Raw genomic sequence first — 26,320 nt, forward strand, 5'->3', positions numbered from 1 at the left:
AGGAAATGCTGTTTTAAAAGGTATTGGTTACTGATTAGTACATTTAAAATAATGTCTAAAAAGTAAACTAAGACGTGTTTAGTGGATGCATGTCAAGGTGTTTCCCTTTTTCTTTTAACTAATTAAGGTCCGGTCTATAACGACCTCAACCCATGCACTGTTTCTCTGTTAGTCATGGCGTGTTCCTTGATTGAGGAGCTTGTACATGGCAGAGCTGTCGTAGTACACAGGGCACTACAACAAGAGCGCACCTTCAGAGACAGATCAGACCCATTCAATCGATCAGCAATTTCCTGCCAGCCTTTCTCTTGGATTTTATTTATTGCTGCTGTATTACCTCTTTTTGTGATCATATGTTTAAATTCTTCATATATCTCCAGCAGAAGTGTCTGCCATTGTGGAGCCATTGTGAATCCGTCTGATCTGTGTTCAACGTCATACGCTGCTTATGAATGGCACACACAATTAGTCTGAATACTCAAGCCTGTCTTGAATTAGTCTGATTTTGCTCATGTGGATCGGCCTTTATGGAACCGCTTAAGCCTGATCTCATTTGTTAGGCTCATTCAAGTCAGGTGTTCTACAATAAAAAAATTAAAAAAAACGCCTTTTTTCCCCACTGTTCATATGGACACCTGAATATTGTTATAAGACACACTTGAAAAATGGTGAACCATTTGTCAACATGAATATGTCCATAAGTGAGCTCTATAGTAATCTGAGCACTGAGAGTATTGTATATGAAATGTGTAACAATAAGAGTGATGTGCGAGTATACTGCATCATACATAAAGTAGTAGATATACTCATCAAGTTCAGATAAATGTGAGAAAACACAAACAGACAAAATTAAAATTTCTACATTCTCAAACAATCACTGTTTGGTGTTAACAATACTCATACTGTTGTGTATTAATGATCACAGCAAGATGAAACAGTCTGAACAATGATTTACAAGCATTCTGTGTATGTTCTAAGAGTGTAAAAACTGGCACAAAAACTGGCACAAAACTTGAGTAACTGACCTGACTCAGACTTTTACATTATGATGATATGAAAACTGCATGTTCAGCATTTCTGTGTTCTCTTTCTTATATCCGTTCATGTCAACATGTGGTTTGTGTTTTGAAATGGGCCCAACGCTTCCTCAGATCTTTATTTCAGTTGGCACCAAATGAAAACTTAACAGGGTTTTAATGTCAATGGTTTTTATTGAAGATGAACAGTGGCTTGATGTGATGAGTTTTAAGTACCTGGAGAGGAGGTGTTTATTCCAGTGGGACACCCATTCATTTCACAAATAGGTTTAACTTGTTAGGTTCAAATTGCAGTTACGATGATTATAAAACTAATAAAGAAAGAAAGCTATATGAAAGCTTATAATAACACCACAAACTGCACTATCAGAAGGCCAAGAGTATCCTGAGTATTATTTCAACATAAACACTCCTCAGTCTGATTTTTCAGACTAACTCAGATTCAGGAAGGAAGGTTGGAGGCTTTCACTCCGCCTACTGACCATCTCTTAAATCTGGTCCACTGGTCAGTTTTAGGAATGCAGACATTTATTGTGAATGTGGCATTCCAGGCAGCATAACGACATTGTCTTTGCAGGGTGAAGTCACAGGAGACAATTTATAAGTTAGACTTCAGTTTCAAACTCCTTAATATATCCAATTCTTTGGTTGTTTTTGGCTTCATCTCTTCAAGGAAAGGTAAGATTTACTTTGTGTATATCTTACATTCATGATTTACTATATTCCAAAACCTAGCACTAATACACTTCTTGCATTGTAAAATTCTGGAACACCAAGTCTATTATTTTAAGCTATTAGCGACAAAGAAGTCACATTTCAGCACACTGACCATGTAAATAGATCATTTTCATTTTCCTAAGAATACAAAAAAACAAAACAATATTGATATACTCTGCATCTTCTTTATGGAAAGATATGAACTGGAGGGCATGTAATAGAGGAACATAAAAGAGAGTGAAATGACTTAAAGGGGGGAGATTTTGTAGTAATATTTGTAATGTAGTAAAACATTGAAGAATTAAAGCAGATGCTGCTTTTTCTCTTTTGTTTTATTGTTCAGACTCTCCAGAGCAGATGCAAACATGACTGTCGAGTTCAAGTCCTCTACAGTGACAAACATGGACATTGATGACAATAAAGTCGGCTACAAGCAACTTTTAGAGGATGGCATTCCCAGGTTTCGGAATTCAGGTAATAAAACTTCATTTCAAATAAGGCTGGGTGATATTTACACAATTGGTACCATGAGACCAAACCAAACTGTCAGCAGTCACTCCCTCAAAGCTCCACAGAACATTTTTTCTTTTTCAGTCCTGTCTCTTTTGTTCCATTTATGATTTCTCCGAAATGAATAAATAAATAAATAAATACACAGACTGACACAGTACATCACAGTGTTTATATAGCAAACATGTTAGCAAACAATTGCCTATTTCCACAGCTAACACAGAACAACATTAGCATTCGTTTGGAGTCATGTTTCAGGAGTTTAAAAGAATGCTCATAAACCTTCTTTAAGCTAACTGCCCAACACCAAACAGTAGGCCCACAAAATTAGCAACTAGCTTGATAAAACAGTGGAGCTTTAAAACCAAATCGTTCCCTCAGGAATTAGCGGAGATGCAGACCTAAAAGAAGGGGGAAATATTGGACTGCATTAAAAACATGTTTGCTGCAACAACGAAAGTATAAAGTGATAAGGTGTTGTGTTCCTACCTTGTTCTTGTTTCCTAAATGTGGCCTAAATAATCTACTATTATTGCTTTAATTCAGTTTAAATTCCTGAAATTTCAGGAAGCTTCTCTAAAAATGTGGTTAACAAAGCCGCCACTGGAGAAAGTAAAAGAAAAAATCACTGGGACTAAAGAAGCTAAATTAAACTATAACACAGTATGAGACAGTAGGAATTTGACAATTTATTGAAAATTTGCCATTTAATATATATTAAGGCATTTATTTCATTAGTATCATTAGTTGTCTTTGGTCAATGTGGACAATGTTGCAAAATTGCACCGAACAGGACTGACTATTTGCAGCATGGGATTAACAAAGTTGTTATATTAATGTGATAATGTATCTGATTTTCCAGGTAGTTAATTCCCAGGATTAGCCAAAACATTTATTTCTGTGTATTTATTTTACCCATAAAAAAAATTCTCAATTTAACAAATTGTCTACATCAAAAGTTAAAACAAGCTACAGGTACATCTTACTAGGTTTGCCAGTTCCTTTGGCTTCTTAGATATTTTACAAATTATATGTGATTTAAGCTGTTATATGTTATATATAATTATAATAATAAATCATGTGCATTTCTTAATAACACATAGTCAGCACTTTCTGTTAAAGTGGATATCCTGTAGAGTATTTTGTAATACCATTCGCCATCACATTACTGAGGAGGCTAACCACAAGTTCCTGAAATCACTTCATCAATTTCAAGTTTCTGTTCTTGCTCTTGCTGTTGTTCAGTCTACGTGGTGAGGAACAGCCCTTTCAAGGTTGCAACAGTTTGCCTCGGGCTGCTGTGTGTCCTCCTGTTGGCTGGGGTCATAGGTCAGAGTGCTCATTGTGAGTCTACCCTTATGCTTTCCCTGTTGAATATTCATCTTTCACAAAGTTCCCTGATGTTGTGGTAAAATCACTGATTGACAATGTGTTTTTTATCCTCTGTGGCAGACCGAAGTGTGGAACAATTCCAAGAGGTCAAAGAAGTAACCATGAATAAAGAGAAAGAAACCCTGCAAGAAAGCCTGAAGTCGGTTCAAAAAGAGAAAAGGGATTTTGAAGTCACCCATAATCAGTTACAGCAAAGTTATGAATTCTTATCTAAAAAGAGAGATCAAACACAGACCAATAACAAATTACTGATTGAACAAGCAAGCAAATATAAAGTTGATCTAAGTCAGTCACAGGCCAGTGCTGCTGCTTCAAGCAAGGAGTTAGAGCAGGTAAAGGCAGCTAAAATCAAGTTAGAGACTGAAAACAATGCCTTGACTAAAAACAAAGAGATACTGCAAAATTCATACACTACAATGCTCAACACCAAAAAGGACTTAGAGGTCCGTTTGACCTCAGTGACCAAAGAGAGGGACAATTTACAGAACAAATTCAATAATGCAACCAGATCAAAAGAGCAGTTGCAAATGAGCTACAACACTCTGATTCTGGAAATAGAGCATTTACAGGGCAGATACAACTTCTCTTCCAGTGAGAAAGACAAGATAGAAAGCAGTCACAAAAACGTAACGACACAGAAAGACCTTCTCCAGGTTACTTACAGCTTACTTGTAAATGCCACAGAAGAGTTGCGGGCTTCTTACAATTCCTTGATTCAAGAGAAAAAAGAGCTTGAAAGCACATCCAAAAATGCAACTGAGGAGAGAGACCTGATGAGAATGAAAAACGACAACCTGACTGCTGAGAGAGACCAGTTTAAGGCGGAATTTGACAGACTGAACATAATGATTCAAGGTAAACTGACAGAAAGAGATTAAAAAACAGCATGTATCAAACTTGTTTCAAATTTGCAAATTTCATCTGCGTGTGGCTTTTTTGACAAAATGATGCTGGTCACAGCTGAAAACAATGGTTGAATTTTGTTTTGATTAGATTTGAAATATAGACTCTCAGTACACAAGTAAAATATATTTTTGTGTGAAATGCCATCTGATGACAAACAAATCCAAAACTTTTTTACTACAGAAAACTACCTAAAAATGTTCTCTCAGTGCTCTTGAAGACATATGCCGGTTAGTGTTTGGTTATTGATCGATGAATACCATTACAGGTAAGAAGTGTCCCACTGGCTGGCAAAAGTTTGAGGGGAGCTGCTACTTCACTTCCGTTAGCCAGAAATCCTGGAGCAACAGCAGAGAATACTGTCAAAACAAAGGAGGAGATTTGGCAATCGTGAAGACCAAAGAAGAGATGGTATGTCTGTGTGCATTTTTTTATATGCATGTACGTGCAGATTTTACTATAAACATTTTTATTCTGAAAGCATAATGACCCAGCTTCTGGAGGGCTTTTGATTGAATATCCAACTCCACAACGTGTCTTACACCTTTCTACTCATTCACTCACTCACACTTTACTGTTTTGGTTCAGTTTTCTACCCTCATCCAAACCTGTTTTAAATAATCGTAATTTAAAAAAACTATAAAACTGAAAATGTGAGAAACTGAAAAATCTCTGACAATGTGGTCAACAAAGCAGCCAAGCACTCACAAGAAGCTAAGCTATCTACTTCTAAAATGCATCTAACCTAAATGAAACTGGCAATGAAAAAAAGATGCTCAAGAATGTGTTAAAGTTAATTCAATTAATCCTAAATACACCAAAACATACAATAGGTTTTGTTATAGTATATCTTTCCCATATACAAAAAAACCCAATTCATATATTGAATTATGCTTTAAATCTTAGATAAAGCTTCATTAACTGATTTATTGGCAACTTGGGGTTAGTGGAATACATAGCCAACAAAACATTAAAATAACCTTATACAGTTTAAATGGCGGCTATGTTTAGAAACAATTTTCACACAAAGGAGCCCAATGCATATATTCACTCTTTTAAAAAATATCTCTCTATTTAAGCTGGGGTTGATGAGGGTTGAAAGTGAACCAAAACAGTGAGCTGAAATAGACTGAAAAATTCTGCTATTAAGCAATTTTCTCCACTATACCCTAATTGTACTGTATGTATGACGTGATCATAAAGTAAAATATCGTTGTTGTTTTTTTATTTTAATGCTATTTCATGTGTGAAAAACCACTACAATAGCTTTAAGTGTATTGCTTTTCCCTCATAGAACTTCATCAATGGCCTGTATGGAAGTGACAAAGAAGTCTGGATTGGACTGACTGATAAAGGAGTAGAAGGGCAGTGGCAATGGGTGGATGGGACCCCAATGACCACAACGTAAGAGACAAGACTCATATCTCTTCATGACCAAAATAAAATCTCTCCACATTGTTGATTTAAACTACCCAACGATAGATTAGTATTTAATTTCAATTTGAATGTCTCCCTCTGGACTATAGGTTTTGGGGTTCAGGCCAGCCCAACAGCTACAACGGAAGAGACCAGGACTGTGTGGAGTTCTGGCACCGTGCGACCAGACAGGGCGAGTGGAATGATGAGAACTGTAGCCTTGAACAAAACTTTATTTGCGAGATGTCGGTTTGTTAACAGTTAAAAACCAACATGTACGTTTGTTTCACTAGGAATGTATTGACAAGTTGAATCTAGCAGGTGGATCAGCTTGTGCTGGTGCAGATACAGGCTGTTGTGGGGGGACAGGGATTTCCATTGATAGCTGTACATACTGTAGACACAATTATGCTCATATAATGGCTTCTTTTTGCCTTAGATGATTAGATATTCACAGGCTGGCATTTTAAAGAATGATAACTAATTAATATTCAGTATAGCTACCGTATATGTAAAAAAAAAAAAACAAAAAAAAAAAAAACACTGAGATTTTATCAATTTAATTTACTACTATGATTGGTTGATTGACAAATGAATGAGATGTACATGTGAAATTGCATTTTTTCCCAACCTTTTGTGGCAGTAAAAGTCACTCAACAATTTCTGTACTCAGTTATCGTTGCTTGACGTTTGACCAAGAAGGCATTAGTGCACAACCATATAAGTGCCTCACACTGATTTCAGAGGACACCAGCAATAAATATACTGTATTATTTTTTCAAAATTAATAATCATTCAAGTTGTGCTTTTACTACTGAAATGTCCCAGAATGTTGATTACAATTCAATTATATGTATTTTTTAAATTTGATTTTATATTCATATAAAGACATTTTAGTTATTCATTTCTGTAAACACACAATGAATTGATTGCACATTGTTCATCTTGTACTACTAATGTAATGACTTGCATTCATAGAGCTCATCTATATGTTCAGGTACCTTAAACACCTGCATGAAGCCATATATATTAGAACAATTTATATTGCTATGTTCTTATAATGATAATGATGAATAAATAATGAATGTGTGTTATGCTGCATTAATCAGGAGAGTACACAGATTAAGAATAATATTATTACACACATGGAGGCCAAAAGAAAGTTCCTACCAATTTTGAGTCAAGTCCAACCAAAAGATTACACTTAATATAATGACCACTACACAAAACTAGTTTACATTACATGAGCCTTTTGACAAATACAGTTACAACTAAAATATTGTTCACCTGTGTAGAAGTTTTTGTGCTTGTGTTTAAACTATTTCAGAGTTTGCTTAGTAGTGATATCTGGTAGAGAAATGACAAAGTACCTAATGATTCTTTTCTCTATAACCCTTTTCAGGCTTTTTAGAACTGACGAAATGCCAAAGGAAAGTTACATCTATTCCTAGGATGACAGGGGTGTAATGCTTACATGTTACTAGTATGATGGCAAATGGCTTTGCCTATGCATATTTAGATATAGCTGACTTTAAGCAAATACAGTTTCATGTTTTTGCACCTCAAGTAGAACCAGATGACATTCAGCCAGCATTAGTCAACTTTGTTTCGTCTTAAAGACGTCATTTATTTCTACTTCTGAAACATTTGGACACATTTGTCACAAAACAGTTCAGGATGTGTGATGAAAAGAGAGTTCATGTGGGAGATACTGTATAAGATGCACCAATCACTTACAATCTCTCAAATAACTAAATAAAGTTTTCACTCGAAGTAATGAAACCACAGAAAATTACTGTACCATAGTTTGAGCCATAGTTCATCTTACCTCTGTGGAAATGTTTAGTTTCTTTCAGCTGTCTGAGCTGTTTTAATCTAAAAACACCTCCGCTCAACCCTGCAGTTGCTGCAAAATCAGTTTCATTTTATGAAAAACATTAACATCATTACATTTACATTTATTATTGAGTTATTTTAATTGTATCCATTCTCTGTAAGTACCTTGTTTTATAAGGTGTTCTGTCGCAAGTTCCAGTTTCTTTTTCCCCCTGCTTCATATGTTTATATATACATACACAATTCCTTAAATTAGTTTTTGATTATGCTTTTGCCTGCCATCTACTGGCTTAGAAAAAAATTGGTCCGAGGCCAAACTTAACTGACGACACCAGTTAAACAGGGTGTACAAGGTGGATGCTGGCTTTTTCAACAACTTTTACTGTCAATGTAAGCTAGATCAACTGACAATTGTCCCCAGTTGGCCATTTGCCACCTGAATTAGACCCGGTCAGTCCACAAAAAGAACAGACATCACACAATTCCTTCTGCTGTTCCCAAAGTTCAAGAATGAACTTCGATGATGGAATATAATTAATGCTTTTTGTTGTATGACTCTTTTTTTAACTTAGCATTTCCTCTGTGTTACAACCCTCATACTACTAACCTTTACTCCTTTATGAGAAAAAAAAATCTAACCAAATTGGTATTGCATTAGTTGTGCTTCTGCTAACACATTTTACTGTTAAAACAGGACCTTTAGGTGAATATATTGCTGGGAAAGCTGCACTGACCAGCATTTATCTCCACTGTGCTACATAATCAACATTCAACATTAACTATGCTTTGAAACCAACATAGTGTTGCTTGGATTTTCTCCACTGTTTGGCAGATATCCTACTCAATCCTTTCCAATACGCCTTCGCATTTTCCTAAGAGTGTGTTCTCATTACTCTCTCAGTACTGGGTGTTCCTTTCATTTTCTTCCTCCTTAGATCTTTTTGAAAAGACAAACAATAACTGAATATTTCACCTAATGAGCAGCAACATTGACAGAACAATTGATTGTTTTAACATATGTACAACAATCCTTACTTATTAACTGCAGTATAACAAATTGGATTATCCACACATTTAATTGAAGATGTTAAACAGGCAAATTGTTTCAGATTTCAAGCATCACTGAAGAGTCGTTGTTTGCAGCGTCTGCCCTTCCTACTCACATCAAACATACACTAATCTGTAGTTTTTGAGTGGCTCTACCTGCTGTATCAATCAATCAATCAAACTTTATTTATATAGCATCTTTCATACAGAATAGTGTAGTTCAAAGTGCTTTACAGTTGCATGATTGACAAGCTGATAATAAGAAAAAATAATAATAGTAAAAATAAAAATGTTAAAAGACAAAACTGTAGGCCGAAGAAATGCTGAATCCAGTGACTCCGAACATGGATGAGGAACAAATTATACTTTGTCAAGCAGTGTTTCTTTTGTCAGTATATGGTTAGTTTTGTATCCACACATGCATTAATTCTGTCTGTTATAAAGAAAGTCCTCCTCTCTGCTCCATATTAACATACTGTATTTATAATTATATTCTATCTTGAGTTTATTTCGATTTCAATATCTTTGGGAAAATATATTTTCATACAGTTAATTAAATCTTCTACGTTATCTAACAAACCTAACTATATAATTCCTTCACTTTTTCTTACATCCTACATGTAATTTCAATTTAATGAAACCGACTTGTGTCATAAACCTTTAGTTTAGAGAAAACAATGTGCAAACATCATATTATGTTTTACATATTACTATTACTAAATTGTATTGTGTAGTGGCATACAGTTTATAGCCACATAAGAGCTCAAGTGCAGTGTTGTACAACATATACACTTACATTGTAGCATCAGGTCTATGTGTGTCTGTATTCATCTGTCTATCTAGATAATCCACTACCATGCCCACTCAAACAGGTTGGTGGTGAGTTCTCAGTTTTGCTGCAATGCTGTGTGGGAGCAGCTCCATGTGTACTGACAGGTTAAAAGTCTCAGCTTCACATACTTTACTATACTTTCACACACAACCGACAGACAGACATTCTGTGTCCCATGCTTTCTCATTAAAATATATGCATCCTATATTCATTGTCATCTAAAAAATACTGGGAAAGCTAATCAGATGCTAAATATTGTTTGCGTTATTTAGATACTACACTATATGATCCCGGTTTTAAGTTTTAACATTAAGTGAGAAGCATGTCTCATGCACTTGGCAATATAAAGTGTTTAACCTATGGTGTTAAAGTGCTACAGCAGGTTATACGCTCAGTTTCATTTTATGAAAAACATTAACATCATTACATATACATTTATTATTGAGTTATTTTAATTGTATCCATTCTCTGTAAGTACCTTGTTTTATAAGGTGTTCTGTCGCAAGTTCCAGTTTCTTTTTCCCCCTGCTTCATATGTTTATATATACATACACAATTCCTTAAATTAGTTTTTGATTATGCTTTTGCCTGCCATCTACTGGCTTAGAAAAAAATTGGTCCGAGGCCAAACTTAACTGACGACACCAGTTAAACAGGGTGTACAAGGTGGATGCTGGCTTTTTCAACAACTTTTACTGTCAATGTAAGCTAGATCAACTGACAATTGTCCCCAGTTGGCCATTTGCCACCTGAATTAGACCCGGTCAATCCACAAAAAGAACAGACATCACACAATTCCTTCTGCTGTTCCCAAAGTTCAAGAATGAACTTCGATGATGGAATATAATTAATGCTTTTTGTTGTATGACTCTTTTTTTAACTTAGCATTTCCTCTGTGTTACAACCCTCATACTACTAACCTTTACTCCTTTATGAGAAAAAAAAATCTAACCAAATTGGTATTGCATTAGTTGTGCTTCTGCTAACACATTTTACTGTTAAAACAGGACCTTTAGGTGAATATATTGCTGGGAAAGCAACACCTTAGGTGTTAAAGTGCTACAGCAGGTTATACGCTAGTGCAATATGCCCTTGTAATCAAAAGAAAAAAGTGGGATTTGTCACCCACTTGTACAAATATATATATAGATGAATTATAATCGCTTTTGACCCAAATGTCATATGGAAACTCTTCATTATTTTATCTATCATATCGCAGTTATCTTGCTGTATCTGCATGTGTCTGTGTATGTAGAGCACTTCACTGAACAGGCACTCTGACCTGATTAGCATGCTGAGAGAAGACACCAGTGAGGCTGCTGTAAAAGTGAGTTTTTAAAGTGAAACTAGCATTTTTGTAAATTTCAGTTTCACAACTGCCTGACTGGACCTTGACTGGCTGTATGTGCTGTTTACCACACTAGCATATTGCTTGGCAGCTGGTCCTACATTGACTGGCAGATCCTCAGCTACAGTCCCCTTCACCATTAATATAATTTATTAATATAAATAATAAATTAATATAAATTAACTTTGTATGTCACTTTTTATTCATCTTTATTTTAATTATTTAATCTGTATTTAAAATGTATCTGTACAGCATAAGAACAAGAAATTCAAGAGTCAAAAAGACCCTGAGTCAGGTAGAATTCAATGCAATATTAGATTTACTACGCATAACACAAGTAAACTGGGGCGGGTCCACGGACCAGGCACCAAAGGAGGATATTGGATTGGTAAGTGGTAGGAAGGTGGAGCAGATGTCAACAAAGGCCTCGAGTGTGCTGCCAAAAAATTAAGCGTTATTTGCCATGATTCCAGTGGAGCCCCAGGTTAAAAATATAGATCTGTAACTTGTATATTATGTGACACTTAATCCTTTCTTAACTTGGCCTACACTAGAAGGCAGTACTATAAGAAAACTAACAAGAGAATAATAATAAACAATGAAAACAAGTCTTTGTAGTCAGTTTAAGATCTGCAAAAACACAATTTGTAAGTAGACAAAACTACAAATGAAATATGTGTAAAATAGGTTTGGAGACTGAACCCAAATACATATATTTTTATTCTACCACAGATGTTCATCTTATGTTATTCAAAGTTACGCAACAAGAAGAATTTATAACACATCTAATAACAGACTTTGTACAGTCTCCCTGGTGTGTGCGTCACCTTTGTGGAACTTGAACTTATGCAGACACACACACACACACACACTCCAGGAGAAACTCTCTCAGGTAGGATATTTGTGCAATTTTCTATTTAATTTCTGAAATATTAAATTCTCTATAAGCCATTACTGTAAACATTTGCAGTACAGACATTGCCTTCATGTAATGGTACTGTATATTTCCATTGAAGAGCTTCCTGTTCAAAATTGTCAATATATGGGTGTTTGCTTCCACATGGACACGCATTGTAACACCAGGAGTGCAGCTATAAATGTTTTTTTAAAGTTTATACTTCTAAATACATTTTGGAAGGAACATAATTGTGGCATACATTAAAATCACAACTTTTTTAACTGCTTTGTTCTTCTGTGAGAGAAATACGCTTTGGTTAAAGTTCCCTAAGGATTGTGTTTTAGAGTGCACCAGAATGATGCACTTGACTTAAAAATGTACACATTTTTCTTCTGGGGGAACATGCCCCCGGAGCCCCGTAGAAGGTCAGACTGAGATCCCACCACCATAATCTCTCAAAATTCTGTGGGAAACACTGCATGCAGTTGTCATGTTCCTCCTCAGTTTCATAATAATGTATTCTGAAATGCATTTAAATATGTGTATTTATGGTTTTTTTTGTTTTTTTTTAAAGATGACATGCGTGTTTTTGAAGGCTTGTGTTGAAATTTGTTTTGCTTGGTTTGAAAGATATAGAAGTTGTTCAGAACTTAATGACAATGGAAAATGTGGGTGCAAGGGTGAGGTTTAACCAATCCCCATGCCAGTAAATCAGTCACGCATGAAGTCAATCATTCACCCTTCAGCTTCTGTGCTTTTATACCAGTATTAATGGCTCAGGCCAGTTTACAACAGGGAGTGGAGCTACTAAACAAGGCCTTTTGCTACACTGTATTAAACTGGGAAATCAGTCATGATTCATTTTGATGAATCTTGTGGTGGTGGCACATTTACCAGCAAAGTCATGAGCCAATAATATTATTCAATAATTAATTACTTACCCTGATTCTTAAACTGCACTGACATCAAGCAATAAATGACAAATCTTTAATGTTGGGTGTTGACATATTACCATACTGAACTTAATTTTAACATTTGATACTTGATATTTGGCTTGTGAACACATCTGCAGGTTGATACTTATCTGTAATGGTCCACTGGCTCTATGGCGCAAAGGTGGATGGATGTGTATCATGTAACTGACTCCTGAATCAATAGGGTGATGGATTCAAAGGAGGAGGATGATGTGAGGTAAGAATCCATAACTTCACTTATTACATATTAATACCATTCTTAATTCATGTGTTTTTTATTATCTTTTCAACTGAACAGATCAGCAGAAGAACTTAACTGTTTTAATACTTTTCAGAGTGAATGTGAAAGAACTTTTGTCTGCATTTCGTGAGAAAGAATTGTCAGGAATGTCTGCCGACTCAAAGTACAAGGGCAAAAGGTAAGATCAGTGTATTTCAAATAACATCTAAAAAAAAAAAAAAAAAACAACACTTGCAAACTGTGGGAATTATTCCTCTTAATAAAAGAAAAATAAATAAAGAGCTTCTGTCTTTTTGGAGTTTTATTGAATTCACATTTGCAAATGTGGATGTCTCAGTTTGTCAGGCTGAAAGAGCCACCTGAATGAGTACTCAGCGATTATTTGTACATGAAGTTACATGCGTCATAACACACTCGTCTTCTGAATTAGTACACAGTTGCTTTTTGTCTATTCGTAACTCTGTCTGCCCCTTCTTGTTTATCTGCTGAGTTTTTAGGTTCAAGGCCGTATCATAGCTTCTCCTTTCTTTTGTTAGCATCACTGCGAACTGGCAGTGCTCACACAAATGAAAGAAGACACAAAATCTCACACTGCACTCAGCCATAAGATAATATAGGCCTAACATAAGACAACGTATTTTTTGAGATATTGAGATATACTGTATATTGGTGTGGCACAAAATGTATGATTTCTACCTATAACGATGGGGATCAAGTTATACCCACGAGCCAAAAGGAGGGTTCAAACATTTGAATTATGTAATTAAATGTTCAAATACCAAATATAAAGTTTTATTGTGAAAACATTCCCTAAAATTGCAAGTTGCCTTTCAGATCGAAGTCACCACAGTCGACCACCAGCGGAAGTGTTAGCATGAGGTCTGAGAAGTCCATTGAACCCCCTTTAGTTTTCAAAGGCAAACAGTAAGAAGATACTACTTACTATATAAACTTACAGAATGAGCTCTCTGAATACACTGTGATCTGTAAACCATCTTTCTATGCTACTCAAGCTCTAACTCAACTAATAGTAATACTAATACTTAACTATACTTAGACTAAGAAGGCTTTTTACCTGGGTAAAGGTTAAGTTATACATTAGTAAAGAAGGGTTCAAATGCATATGTGACATATAAAATATTAATGTCAAATAGAAAGTGTTATTATGAAAACATTGTGAAATTGTGTGTTACCTTTCAGATCAAAGTCACCACAGTCAACCACCAGTGAAAGTGTGAGCATGAGGTCTGAGAAGTCCATTGAACTGCCTTTTGTTTTCAAAGAAGAACGGTAAGATGACATTAAATCTATGTATTATGACTATACTATATTATACATACAACATAAGCTCTCTAAAAACTCTCTAAACTATCTTTCTATGCTATTTAAGCCTTAGTAATACTAATTCTTAACTAATGCAAATGTGCATCAGTCTTCTTATTTAACTCAGTGACTAGCCATAGTTCAAGTGAAAAAGTCCACAGGGTACCTTTAAAGTCACAGTGAAATGGATGTTATGTCTTTAGACTAAGAAGGCTTTTTACCTGTAATAATCTGCTAGTGGATAGCAGTTAAGTTGTACTTAAGTAAAGAAGGGTTTCAAATGTTTATGTAACTAAATATTCATGCCAAATAGAAAGTGTTATATGAAAACATTTTCTGAAACTGTGAATTTGCATTTCAGATTGAAGTTACCACAGTCGACCACCAGCGGAAGTGTGAGCATGAGGTCTGAGAAGTCCATTGAACCACCTTATGATTTCAAAGACAAACAGTAAGATGACATTAATCCATATACTACTTATTATATAAACGTACAGTATGATCTCTCTGAGCACACCGTGATCTGTAATCTATCTTTCTGTGCTACTTAAGCTTTAACTTAACTAACATTATTACTAATACTTAACTAATGCAAATGTGCATCGATCTTATTTAACTCAATGACTAGCTATAGTAAAAGTAAAAAGGTACACGTGTTCTTTTAAAGTCACAGTGAAATGGATGTTATGATTTTAGACTAAGAAGGCTTTTTACCCTTAATATTCGCCTAGTGGATAACAGTTAAGTTGAACTTAAGTAAAGGGTTCAAATGTATATGTAACTAAATATTCATGTCAAATAGAAAGTGTTATTTTGAAAACATTCTGAAATTGTGAGCTGCCTTTCAGATTGAAGTCACCACAGTGGACCACTAGTGGAAGTGTGAGCATGAGGTCTGAGAAGTCCATTGAACCACCTTTTGTTTTCAAAGGCAAACAGTAAGATGAGATGAATTTATGTACTATAACTATACTATACATACAGCACGAGCTCTCTAACGCTCTGTAATCGATATTTTCCAAGTTACTTAACTTATGTTCTTTTGTTCAAGTAAAAGTTTGATTTTACAAACCACAGGTTTAAAGCAAAAGGTCAATATTTTGGGACATACACTCATCAGTTTTCTTGATGAGAGTTAGATGAGAGCATTGGTAACACTGTTATTTTAAGAGTTGTATCAATCATGTCATTCAACTCAATTTTTAGTTGCAGTACAAGTGGAAACAATTGTACAGGATAAAGTCACAGTGAAATGGGTTTATGTCTTTGGAATAGCAAGGCTGATTTCTATCTTTAATAATCTCCTGGTGGATAGGCATTGTATATAGGTGAAGGAGGGTTTAAACATTTAAATGACTGACTACATTGCCATGTTGAAAAGAAAGAAAATGTTCATTTCAAATAGAAAAGTGTTATTATGAAAACATTTTCTGAAATTGTGAATTGCATTTCAGATCGACGTCACCACAGTCGACCGCCAGTGGAAATGTGAGCATGAGGTCTGAGAAGTCTATTGAACCGCCTTTTGTTTTCAAAGACAAACAGTAAGATGACATTAATCCATATACTACTTATTATATAAACGTACAGTATGAACTCTCTGAGCACACCGTGATCTGTAATCTATCTTTCTGTGCTACTTAAGCTTTAACTTAACTAACAGTATTACTAATACTTAACTAATGCAAATGTGCATCGATCTTATTTAACTCAATGACTAGCTATAGAACAAATAAAAAAGTACACAGGGTACCTTTAAAGTCACAGTGAAATGGATGTTATGTCTTGAGACAAAGAGGGCTTTTTACCTGTAATAATCTGCTGGTGGATAGCAGTTAGGTAAAGAAGGGTTTCAAAGGTATATGTCAAATAGAAAAGTGTTATTATGAAAACATTCTGAAATTGTGAGTTGCTTTTCAGATTGAAGTCACCACAGTGGACCACTAGTGGAAGTGTGAGCATGAGGTCTAAGAAGTCCATTGAACCACCTTTTGTTTTCAAAGACAAACAGTAAGATGATAATATATGCAATAACGGCTTCTGATTTCTTTGAGTGCAGAAGAATATGTAGAATATCAGATTTCATTGGATTGCTCAAAACTTTACAGAAAAGGAAAAGAAAGTAATTTTATTGTAAAAATATACACAGAATATTTTGGACATACTGTATATTTAGCACATAGTAATGGACTTAACACAGGGAAAGAGATAGATGTCTTTATGTTTGAAGAAAAACAACAACAAAGTTTCTTCACCTAGTCTAATTCTTACAAACTCCAGTGTTCATACCAAATTCTCCAACTCCAACTGCTTTATGTACTTTAACTTTAACTGAAATCGTATCTTCTTTTTTCCACTTCCATTGTGCAGTAACTACTACTTGAACTTCTTTCAGTTTTTGAGTTCCTGTTTTCATTTCAACTGCAGCTTGAACTCTTTGTACTGTTACAATGACAAAATGTTGCCAATGAGCACATGTAAGGTTTGTTCAGAAAATATAGCCTCTTCTAGTTTGTATTCATGTGTATGAAAAATATTACATGCTACATTTTTATATCTGATTTTATGTCTGAAAACCTTGAAATATTTTTGGAAAGATGACATCTGTGTCTGTATCTGGTTTGGTAGATTGAAGAGCAAAAACGAAACAAAACAAAAAAAGTGAATACAAACAGGTGATTCTATTTTTTCTATTGACTTCCTTTCAGAGAATGGCGCTCATATGGGATGCCCCAAGCTTGGGGTGGACGTGTATTGTGTCCTATTGACCAACCAAGGTAGTGTATGTTTGCTGCATATAAATCTGTCTTATTGTCTGATACCACACTAAACATCTGTCTAATTAACTGGAGCATATGAAAAAGCTGATACATATTACTGTGTTACTGTCTGTAATGATTTTCAGGTTAAATTCCCTATGTCCCCCATCTGCTGTGTATCCAGTGGTAAGAACTGATCATAGAGTCCCTGATGATGTTATCCATAGCAGGTAAAAATCACACTTCAAATATTGAAGTTTCTTGTGTCATAACATGGTCAAGTTACTGTTGAAAACATGTGCTGTAACAGTTGATTAGTCAGTTAAATTATATTTTTTCTTTGACAAATTTAAGCAACTTTGGTGATTTCATATAAATAATTTTTCACATTTTGAAAAAATCTGTCACATGCTGCCTGCCCCCCTAGTTAAACGTAACTATTACACTATAGTAGAGTAATACAGTACATCTGCAAGAAAGCAGATGCAATAAAGGTTTGCTACATCACTCAAACCACTGACCTTGCAATTATAAGGTATGTGCTGTACCCACTCAGCTACCTAGGCCTGCATGTCACTGCTTCAACAGTTAGCTAACTGAACAGTGAGACATCTGTCAGTATAAAAACTACAAGACTAACAAAAACAAAAGGGCTGTGAGCAACAGGTAAACAAAATATGAAGATTTCTTTTATACACTGAATGTAGACATTTTTATCCAGGTGCCAGATGATTTTATTATACTGAAAAACACAACAAAAAGACTCAGTGCTACTACTGTGACTGTCCTCATTATGACTGGGCTAACTTCAACCAAAAAATAAAGATAACAGCTGAAAATATCTAAATAAACAATGTAAATATATATGACATGAATGAATAATAATACAAAATGTTCACTAACTTCAATACTGCTTACTGCTAATATGGACTGAAACCAGCTTGTTTTCAATACATCAGCTTACATCAGAACAATACGATTACAAGGTCAAGTCACATACATACATTACCATGCAGCCATACAACTAGCGTGCTCGACATGCTAACATTAGAGGTTAAGGCTAGTCTTAGTTAGCTGCCTTTTTTTGTAGCACTTATCACTTTATTACGGAGCCAGTAAAGGATCATGGTAAAAAGAAAAAAAATGAAATTGTGGCCACAATATAGCTATAACGTGCGCACAAAATACTAATTCGTGGCCACGAGATACTAATTCGTGCGCACGTTATAGCCTACTTATTTCGTGGCCAGGAAATAGGTATAACGTGCACACGAAATACTAATTAATAATATTAATATCATTCCTGGGTGCTCGGTGCACTCTCAATGCCTCCCGTATTTCTGGTGACAGCTGCACATTGTAGAGCTCTGAAAATGTAAACTTCAAGCTGAAACTGTGAACAGAATTTGGTCCGGATGTAGGCTATTGCAGGTTCTAGAGAAGGTGCGCTCGATTTGCTTACCCAGCTGTCCAGGAATGATATTAATATTATGAATTAGTATTTCGTGCACACGTTATACCTATTTCGTGGCCACAAATTAGTATTTCGTGGCCACGTATTAGTATTTTGTGCGCACGTTATAGCTATATTGTGGCCACAATTCAATAAAACGTGCACACAAGTTAATAAAACGTGCACACGAGTTAATAACGTGCACACAAATTAATAAAACGTGCACACTAGTTAATAAAACGTTAGCACAAGTTAATTAAATGTGCTCACGTTTTATTAAATCGTGTGAACAAGTTAATAAAACGTGCGCTCGATTCCGTCAACATTAAAAAGATATTGCATGATCCTTTACGGGCTCCGTACTTTATACACTTCAAACGAACGTTAAATGCAACAACACAACTGGGCTCGACTAACTTCCTTCAACAAAGCATTACAGCGCCAGTCACTAGCATAACAAAGCCATTACGAAAACTAATAAAGCTAAACAAACTTCTACCATCTCTGGATACATGTTGTCGAAACAGTACATTTACTTGCCAATTATCATTATCACATGTAGGCCTAGTGAAACAAATAAATCTTGCCTTCTCAACAGAGGAAAAGAAAATCTTGAAAGTAGGTTTGTACCAAGTATTACTTTGAACTGAGTCTGGGTTGTACTGTTCTACAATACGTGCTATCTACCTATCTTTTACAAAAAACTACAGCCAAAGTCAATTCTTTCTTTCTTTTCATTTTCTTGTATTAATTGAATTCTTTATTTTACAGTTCATTTCTCATGTTTACATTCTGCTATGGACCGTTCATACTTCAAGACAAATAAATCATTGTTCACAAAAAAGAAACATTTATTCAGTGTGGCTGATGGAAAGGAAGGATGGCATTAGTTGCATAACATATTTGTAAATTGTAATAAATATATTGTACCTGTATAATTTTTCAGGATGAAGGATAAACCTATTACATCTAATGGATATATGACAGACATATCTGACGTTTCTCAGGATGACCCCTATTATTTCAAAGGCAAACAGTTTGAAGCCAGACTTGGTCACATTTTCAATCACAGGCTAATTGTTTGTTTTTCATTTTAAGAAATTTCAATTAAGGTTTTTGATAATTTCTCCAAAGTCATCTGAAGGCTGATTACTCCTCAACTTCTTCAGCTTCCCCAACTGCCATTTGGATATCCACCATGTATTCTTGTCCTGCTAATCTCTGAAAACAAATAAACAAATATGTTCTTGACTTTCAGGGAGAAAGTGGACAGTCCGATGTCCAGACCGGAGCCAAAGTGGTCTGAGCCTTCCCCTCCAGATCCCTAGTAAGACAAAAATATGTTGAATTTGAAAAATACATAATGCAATTCTCACAGTTACCATAAGGTGGCATTATAGTAGCCTGTTGTTTCTTAATACAGTTAGCCTTGGCTGGAGTAAATGATAACAAGTCCTTTTCATTCTCAGTTGGGACTATGCAGGGACAGCAGAATCTAACATCACATCTGACACATCTGATTATTCTGGATCAAGGGACTCCCAATTTGATGAGGAGACAGCTGTGCTTGATGACATGTGAGCCACTTACTACATTATTATTGAGCTAAGAAAGGCGATGAAGAACATGATGGCCATTGCACGCCATTGCACAAAAATACTAACAACCTACTAATTACTTATAATTTGTTACTGTTTTTGTGCTGTGATTATCTCACAGGTTTTTCCAAATCTATCCACAATACAAAAAAACAATAGTTTGAAGAAAAATACATTGTCCAACTGCGACACTTTACTTTTGTGATTGAAAACAGACACGAGGAGGTGATTTGTGACATTTGCAGTGTAGCTCCAGCTATGAAGACCTGCTTGACCTGTAGCATTTCCTACTGTGAGTATGATGTCCGCCCGCACTACAAAGTGAAGGTCCTGCAGAGGCACACACTCATAGATGTGACTGCCGAATTCGAGGGTAAACGCTGTCATCACTCCGAAGAGGTTTTAGATATCTTCTGCAGGACTGATCTGATGCCGATCTGCAGAAGATGTGCACAGGAAAGCCACAAAGGACACGACATCATCTTGCAGACTATGCAACATGCAGCAAGACAGGTACGAGAAAAAGAAAAAGAAAAAAATCTAAAATGTGTAAATATTAGGAAAATATCTTGTATTAGTGAAGTGCAGAATTTTTCTTATTATACAATTGAATTACAGATGTGTGGAGCTGATGAAAACCAGGATCGTGGACTACCTGGTACAGGTCAGTAAATACTTATACAAAGGTATTCTTATTACAGGCACACTGATGTATTTGAGGTGATCAAAGATCAATAAATGTGCCATAGTGAAGCAGACCTATAAGGAAACAACAAAGTCTGTTTTTTATCTGAGTTTTATGACAAGCTGTAGTTGCGAAAACACAAGCCCAGTAACTAAAATACAGTTGAGTAATTGAAACCCTGAAAGCTGCCTCTCTTTAAACAGAGAATGAATCATTTGCTTCAGAAAATGTATTTCTAAGTGTGTATGTGAGTTGGAAGAAGATTTATTTAATAGAACCTGTGTGATTTATATAAAAGCGACTTATGAGTTCCATACACAAGTGTACAAATGTTACATCAGATCAGTTGTGCCTGAGTTGTTCAGAATCTGTATTTTGACGCATACTGTATCCCTGAAAACGCAAATTTAATCTGTGCTTGTCCACATAATATTAATGGTTTTGAGAATTTATTTCTGTTAATAAGTACTGTAAGATGGCAAAATTGGTTTACTTAACAGAAAGACACTCTCACATATTCTTTCTATAAGCAGAAATGAATGTCATATGTAGAGCTTAATATTTAGAATGTAGGACATACAGTATCTTTAAGTGTTCAACCCCTCACAACTAAATAGCCCTCTCCTGATTTAAATTTAATACAGAAGCTTGTGACGCTCTGTTTGTACAACTAGTTAATGTTTTACAAAATTATTCCATTTTAATGACACTGAAACAGACACAATGCCTGAAATCACTTTACAAAGTGCTCTGAATGATTTCTTGTGATGTTTTATGTTTGCCAGTGGTGCCCCCTCCTGGTAAGATCAAGTTCCTGTCAATCAAGCCAAACTCTGTGGTCCTGAACTGGGGATGTCCAACAGGAGTGGATGGACCTATGAGCTTCAGAGTGAAGTGGAACTCATTTCAGAGGATGGAAGAATATATAGTCATCAAAGGTTTTCATAGAATTGAAATAAACAACCTTGAAATAGGACAACAATATTTCTTCAGCGTGGCCACGGAAGACAAAGATGGCAATCGGAGTGAATGGGTCAAAGAATCTGTTTTCACAGGTAGGACATTTCATATTTCTCTCACTGTAGTCCGTTTACACTCTACTAAATGAATAAAACAGTTTTTTTGAAAGGACTGCTCTTTTACAGCGGTGCCAGCTCCTCGACACCTAACAAAAGAGCATTCAGAGGCCACCGCTCTGTCCTTGAAATGGACCAAAGGAGACAAATTGGAGAAAATTCCACATCGATACCTTATAACTGTTACAAGTCCGGAGAAAGAGCCACAGGCAATACACACTGAGGACTGCTACAAGATGTTCTCTGACTTAGAGCCAGACACAGACTATACCATCTCTGTCTTAACTGTGCTAAATAGTCATTACAGTGAGCCGGTCTCTACAACTATACACACAGGTGAGAGGTTACATTGCCTTAAAAACAAAGCAAAATCATAACATATTAACCATACTACTATGTACTGTATTTACAGTACATTGGCACAAACACAACTGGCAGCCGTATATATCATATAATACAAATACTATATATATTATGGGAAAAAAATATTTGCTATAGTAAAAGCAACTTTTGTATGATAAGTAAGGGTGGGCTTTATTCAAGTAAGTATGATGAATTTGTGATCAGTGAACTGAGTAGAAATAAAACTAAACAACTTAAGTATTTAACATCCATTAAAGTGCTATGAAACAGGGGAGGGTTTTTTTTAATACTGTAAATCATGCAAACATACAGTATACCAGTAGCGCCCCAGAATATAAATATTGACCTGTAGAGGTGCACATACAGTATGTCCCCTTTTTTCCTCTAAGCTTAAGCAAAAATAACCATCAGGGGTTATTTTGTCAAACTTGAAAAAGTCTGTACAATGACCTCACAAACTGAGTAGACCCCCCCCCCATACACACTCTCAATACCCATTGATGACTAAATTGATCTTCATGTCTAAAATTGTGTGGTTCATTTTGATTCACAGATCCATGTCTGATGGAAGTGCTGTCACAAATTGGACTTGAAGATCAGTATGAAAACAAGCTGACACCAAGCACAGTGCTGGAGATTAATCATAATGATACTTCAGAGAGCAATCTTGAAACTGCAAAGTCACTTCCTTGGGCCTTTTTGAAGAAACTTATGATGCTGAATGCAAATGCTAGAAGTGTTAAATGTTTGTCCTGCGACATGGACTCAGATAAGAGCAATGCCATCAATCCGCTGGACCTGATAACAGCATTGTTTCTGTGTTCAGACAGCTTTTTTCAGCAGGACATAGTTCAGAAAATGTCACTCTGCCAGTTTGCTGTCCCGCTCCTGCTGCCCAACAGTGAAACAAGAGAAATCACAATGATGCTGTGGGCTATGCGCGAAATTGTCCGAACCTTCAGACCCTCCAAAGAGGCATTCAGAAAGTTGAACTGTGAAGAAAGACTTGTGCACTCTGATATTCCTTTGGTGTCATTTGTCAGGCTGGGGAAGATGCTCTCATCCAAGTCCGAGATGTTAAACAAACTGCTTAGCAACAATCAGCAACAAAATGACACATTTTATCATCGTCACATGGTGTGTGGTGATGTCCCCAGGAGGATTTCAAATGGGCTGGTTGAAATCAGCTGGTATCTCCCATGTGGGAACAGGAACATAGACATATTCACTGAGCCAGTTGCCATTGCCAACCTCAGGGGAGACATCAGGGCTTTTGACAAGCAGTTCTCATTCCTCTGTGAGACATCTACAGCTGTTTATATCTTCTGGGATGAATCAGAAGCTGGTGCCTTAAAGAGTCTGGAAGGAAGAGTCGTGAAAGCAAGAGTCTTTTTGATTAGCAGCAAAAAGGGGAAAAACTTTACATTAAAAATGATGACTTTGGAACCAAGCCTAAAGACAACTAATCTGAGTAAGAAGAAGACAGATGCAGAGCTAATGAAAGTCATCCAGGAATCCATCTCCAAGATGCTAGAAAGATGCCCAGACAAAGTGCAGCTGGCAAATCTGGCTGACAAAGCTCGCTGCAATGGAATCCTGGTTGATGAGCACACTGATGAATGTCAGAGTGCCAGGAAGAATGTGGATAAAATCACCACGTTTATTGCTAACACCTCCGAATTCAAAGATGAACATCTACGTAGCCAAGGAAACATCTGGAAAGCGATTTCATGGCTGGAAAAAGAGTGGTGGAGACTGCGAAAAGTTGGCAATCAGAACATCGAGAACTACCGCAAGTCACTGGAAATAACAGAAAAAAAGTTCCGAACAAAACAGCACAGATTTGAGATGACCGCTGCAATGTTAGGCTTCCTTAACGGTGTGTCCACCTCAGAAGTGCCACGCTATTATTTCCTCAAATGGCTTGAAATAGATCTAGACAATCTGTCCCGGCAGCAGCTGTCAGCTTTGCAGGCGCAATACAAACAGAAATGTCTGACATTTCCCAAAGAAAAAGAACAAATGGAAGAGATTGACAAGCAAATGTATGCTTGTTCTCTACACCTGAAACACTTTTTCCGAGAGTGTGGGCAGCTGTATGAATGTGCGAGTTACCTGCCAGAATACAGTTGTCAAAGAAAAACCATGGAGCAACTCCCGGCACTGTGTGCTCAGATGCTGCTAGATGGTTTTTCCATTGAGCTTGTTGATGGAGATGCAGCAAACATCCCAATGAAGTGGATCACTGAGGTGCTAACCGAACTGCACAACATGATGAATTCCAAAAGTAAGCTCAAGGTCATTGCAGTCATTGGAGCTGAAAACTCAGGAAAATCCACTCTGCTAAACACCATGTTTGGAGTCAAATTTGCCACTAGCAGAGGAAGCTGCAGCAGAGGGGCTTTCATCCAGCTGATCAATGTCAACATTGACGTCAGAGAGGAACTCAAGTGTGACTGCATCCTGATCATTGACACTGAAGGACTGAAACCACATCAGAAGGCTCAAGAAGATCACAGCCATGAGCGTGACCGGGAAGTTGCAAGCCTCGCCGTGGCACTCAGTGACGCCACAATCGTAAGTGTTTCCAGGGACAACTCCAGAGAGGAAGACATCTTGAACATTGTGCTGCACGCTTTCACAAGGCTGAAGGATGTGGGTAACAAGCCACTGTGTCATTTTGTGCATACCAATATGTCTGACATGCCTCCTGTAGAGAGGAAGGAAAGAGATCAGGAGTTAGTGGAGCAGCTCAACGAAATGATCCAGAAGGACACCAATTTGACGAAGGCCAACATCACTAAGATCTCAGATGTTATGGAGTTTGATCCAGACTTTTGCAGCTGGTACCTGCCTGCCGTTTGGAGCGGGACGCCACCGATGGCTCCTTTCAGTGTTGAATACAGTGAGACTGTGTATGCTCTCAAAAAGCAGCTGATAGGTGACCTCAAAAAGTGTCAAGAAAGAGGTGATCTGACACATTTTGCCGGGAGGATAGAATGTTTTTGGAAGGATCTATGAGAAATGTAGTCACCTGAGAAAAAAGGCCGGAAACTGATGTGAATGCAGAAAGAAAAGGAAGAAGAATAATTTAACAGAAGCAAGTTTGGGAAACCCAGGTCATTTGTAAATACAAACAAAGGGAATGTGTCTGGTTTTTCAACTTCACATGAATGAGACAATGAACTTAACAATGAAAAACTATGTTACACATCATGTCTTTTATTTACAGTGCAATTTATTATTTTTTAACATTTGAGCTATTGACCACTGTACAAATAAAACATTAAACATGTATATATACTTGCAAAAAATATACTCTGAGACAGTCAGTCAGTTTCCACCTGAACAGAGAAAGAGGTATGGACATTCATTTTAGTGTTTAGATTTGATAACATCATATTAGTGTTATCAAATCTGTATCAAAAAGATATTTGACATTTAAATCTTACAGCATCTGTAAGAATTTTATTTGTTTATGTTGAATTATATCAAAAGTGCACAGCTGACAGGCCACCTGAAGAAACTTGATATGTTGTGAATTGATGTGGTAGTTTGTACATTAAAGATGTCTATAATATAATCTCATTTATTATTAACAAATTACTCACTTTTACTATTTATACTACAACTATATCGCACAGTCACAATCATAATAGTTACATTTCAGTTAGTTTGGATTGAAGATTTTAAATGCATTACCGAAATTCTGAAAATAAATCTTCATATTTATATGAATGTTACATCTGACTCTATACCTAAGTCCAAGTAATTTAGTAAACTAGATATTTAAAGGGTCAGTTCAATCAAACAATGTTAAAACATATTTGATCACTAGATTTGTTTTAATCTCTCTGTGTTTTGGGATATCCATCTATGATTTGCTGTTCACAAAAAAATCACCTTGAACTG

The 26,320-nt window shown here is 36.1% G+C and overlaps 2 protein-coding genes across 3 annotated transcripts; both read left to right on the forward strand.

The window, feature by feature from the left end:
• The first annotated feature begins 1,564 nt into the window (after nt 1–1,564).
• On the forward strand, nt 1,565–7,065 carry LOC134000791 (CD209 antigen-like). Its single transcript, XM_062440278.1, has 7 exons — nt 1,565–1,715; nt 2,098–2,228; nt 3,510–3,608; nt 3,717–4,511; nt 4,828–4,970; nt 5,854–5,963; nt 6,086–7,065. The coding sequence occupies exons 2-7, from the start codon at nt 2,120–2,122 to the stop codon at nt 6,231–6,233; spliced, it is 1,404 nt and encodes a 467-aa protein (XP_062296262.1). The 5' UTR covers nt 1,565–1,715; nt 2,098–2,119; the 3' UTR covers nt 6,234–7,065.
• A 4,822-nt stretch (nt 7,066–11,887) lies between these two features.
• LOC133990244 (up-regulator of cell proliferation-like) lies at nt 11,888–25,927 on the forward strand. Of its 2 annotated transcripts, XM_062428482.1 has the most exons (18): nt 11,888–11,930; nt 13,009–13,127; nt 13,246–13,329; nt 13,986–14,075; nt 14,352–14,441; nt 14,836–14,925; nt 15,323–15,412; nt 15,929–16,018; nt 16,395–16,484; nt 17,183–17,251; nt 17,380–17,463; nt 19,945–20,013; nt 20,156–20,263; nt 20,500–20,797; nt 20,903–20,948; nt 21,755–22,024; nt 22,115–22,381; nt 22,962–25,927. In XM_062428482.1, exons 2-18 carry the CDS (start codon nt 13,099–13,101, stop codon nt 25,427–25,429), a joined length of 4,332 nt encoding a protein of 1,443 aa, XP_062284466.1. In that variant the 5' UTR covers nt 11,888–11,930; nt 13,009–13,098; the 3' UTR covers nt 25,430–25,927. The 2 variants fall into 2 exon arrangements, with proteins under 2 accessions (XP_062284466.1, XP_062284475.1); XM_062428491.1 differs by lacking the exons at nt 14,352–14,441; nt 14,836–14,925.
• The last annotated feature ends 393 nt before the right edge of the window (nt 25,928–26,320 follow it).

The sequence above is a fragment of the Scomber scombrus genome, chromosome 2 (genome assembly GCF_963691925.1).
Source record: "Scomber scombrus chromosome 2, fScoSco1.1, whole genome shotgun sequence".
In the NCBI taxonomy this organism is placed as follows: domain Eukaryota; kingdom Metazoa; phylum Chordata; class Actinopteri; order Scombriformes; family Scombridae; genus Scomber; species Scomber scombrus.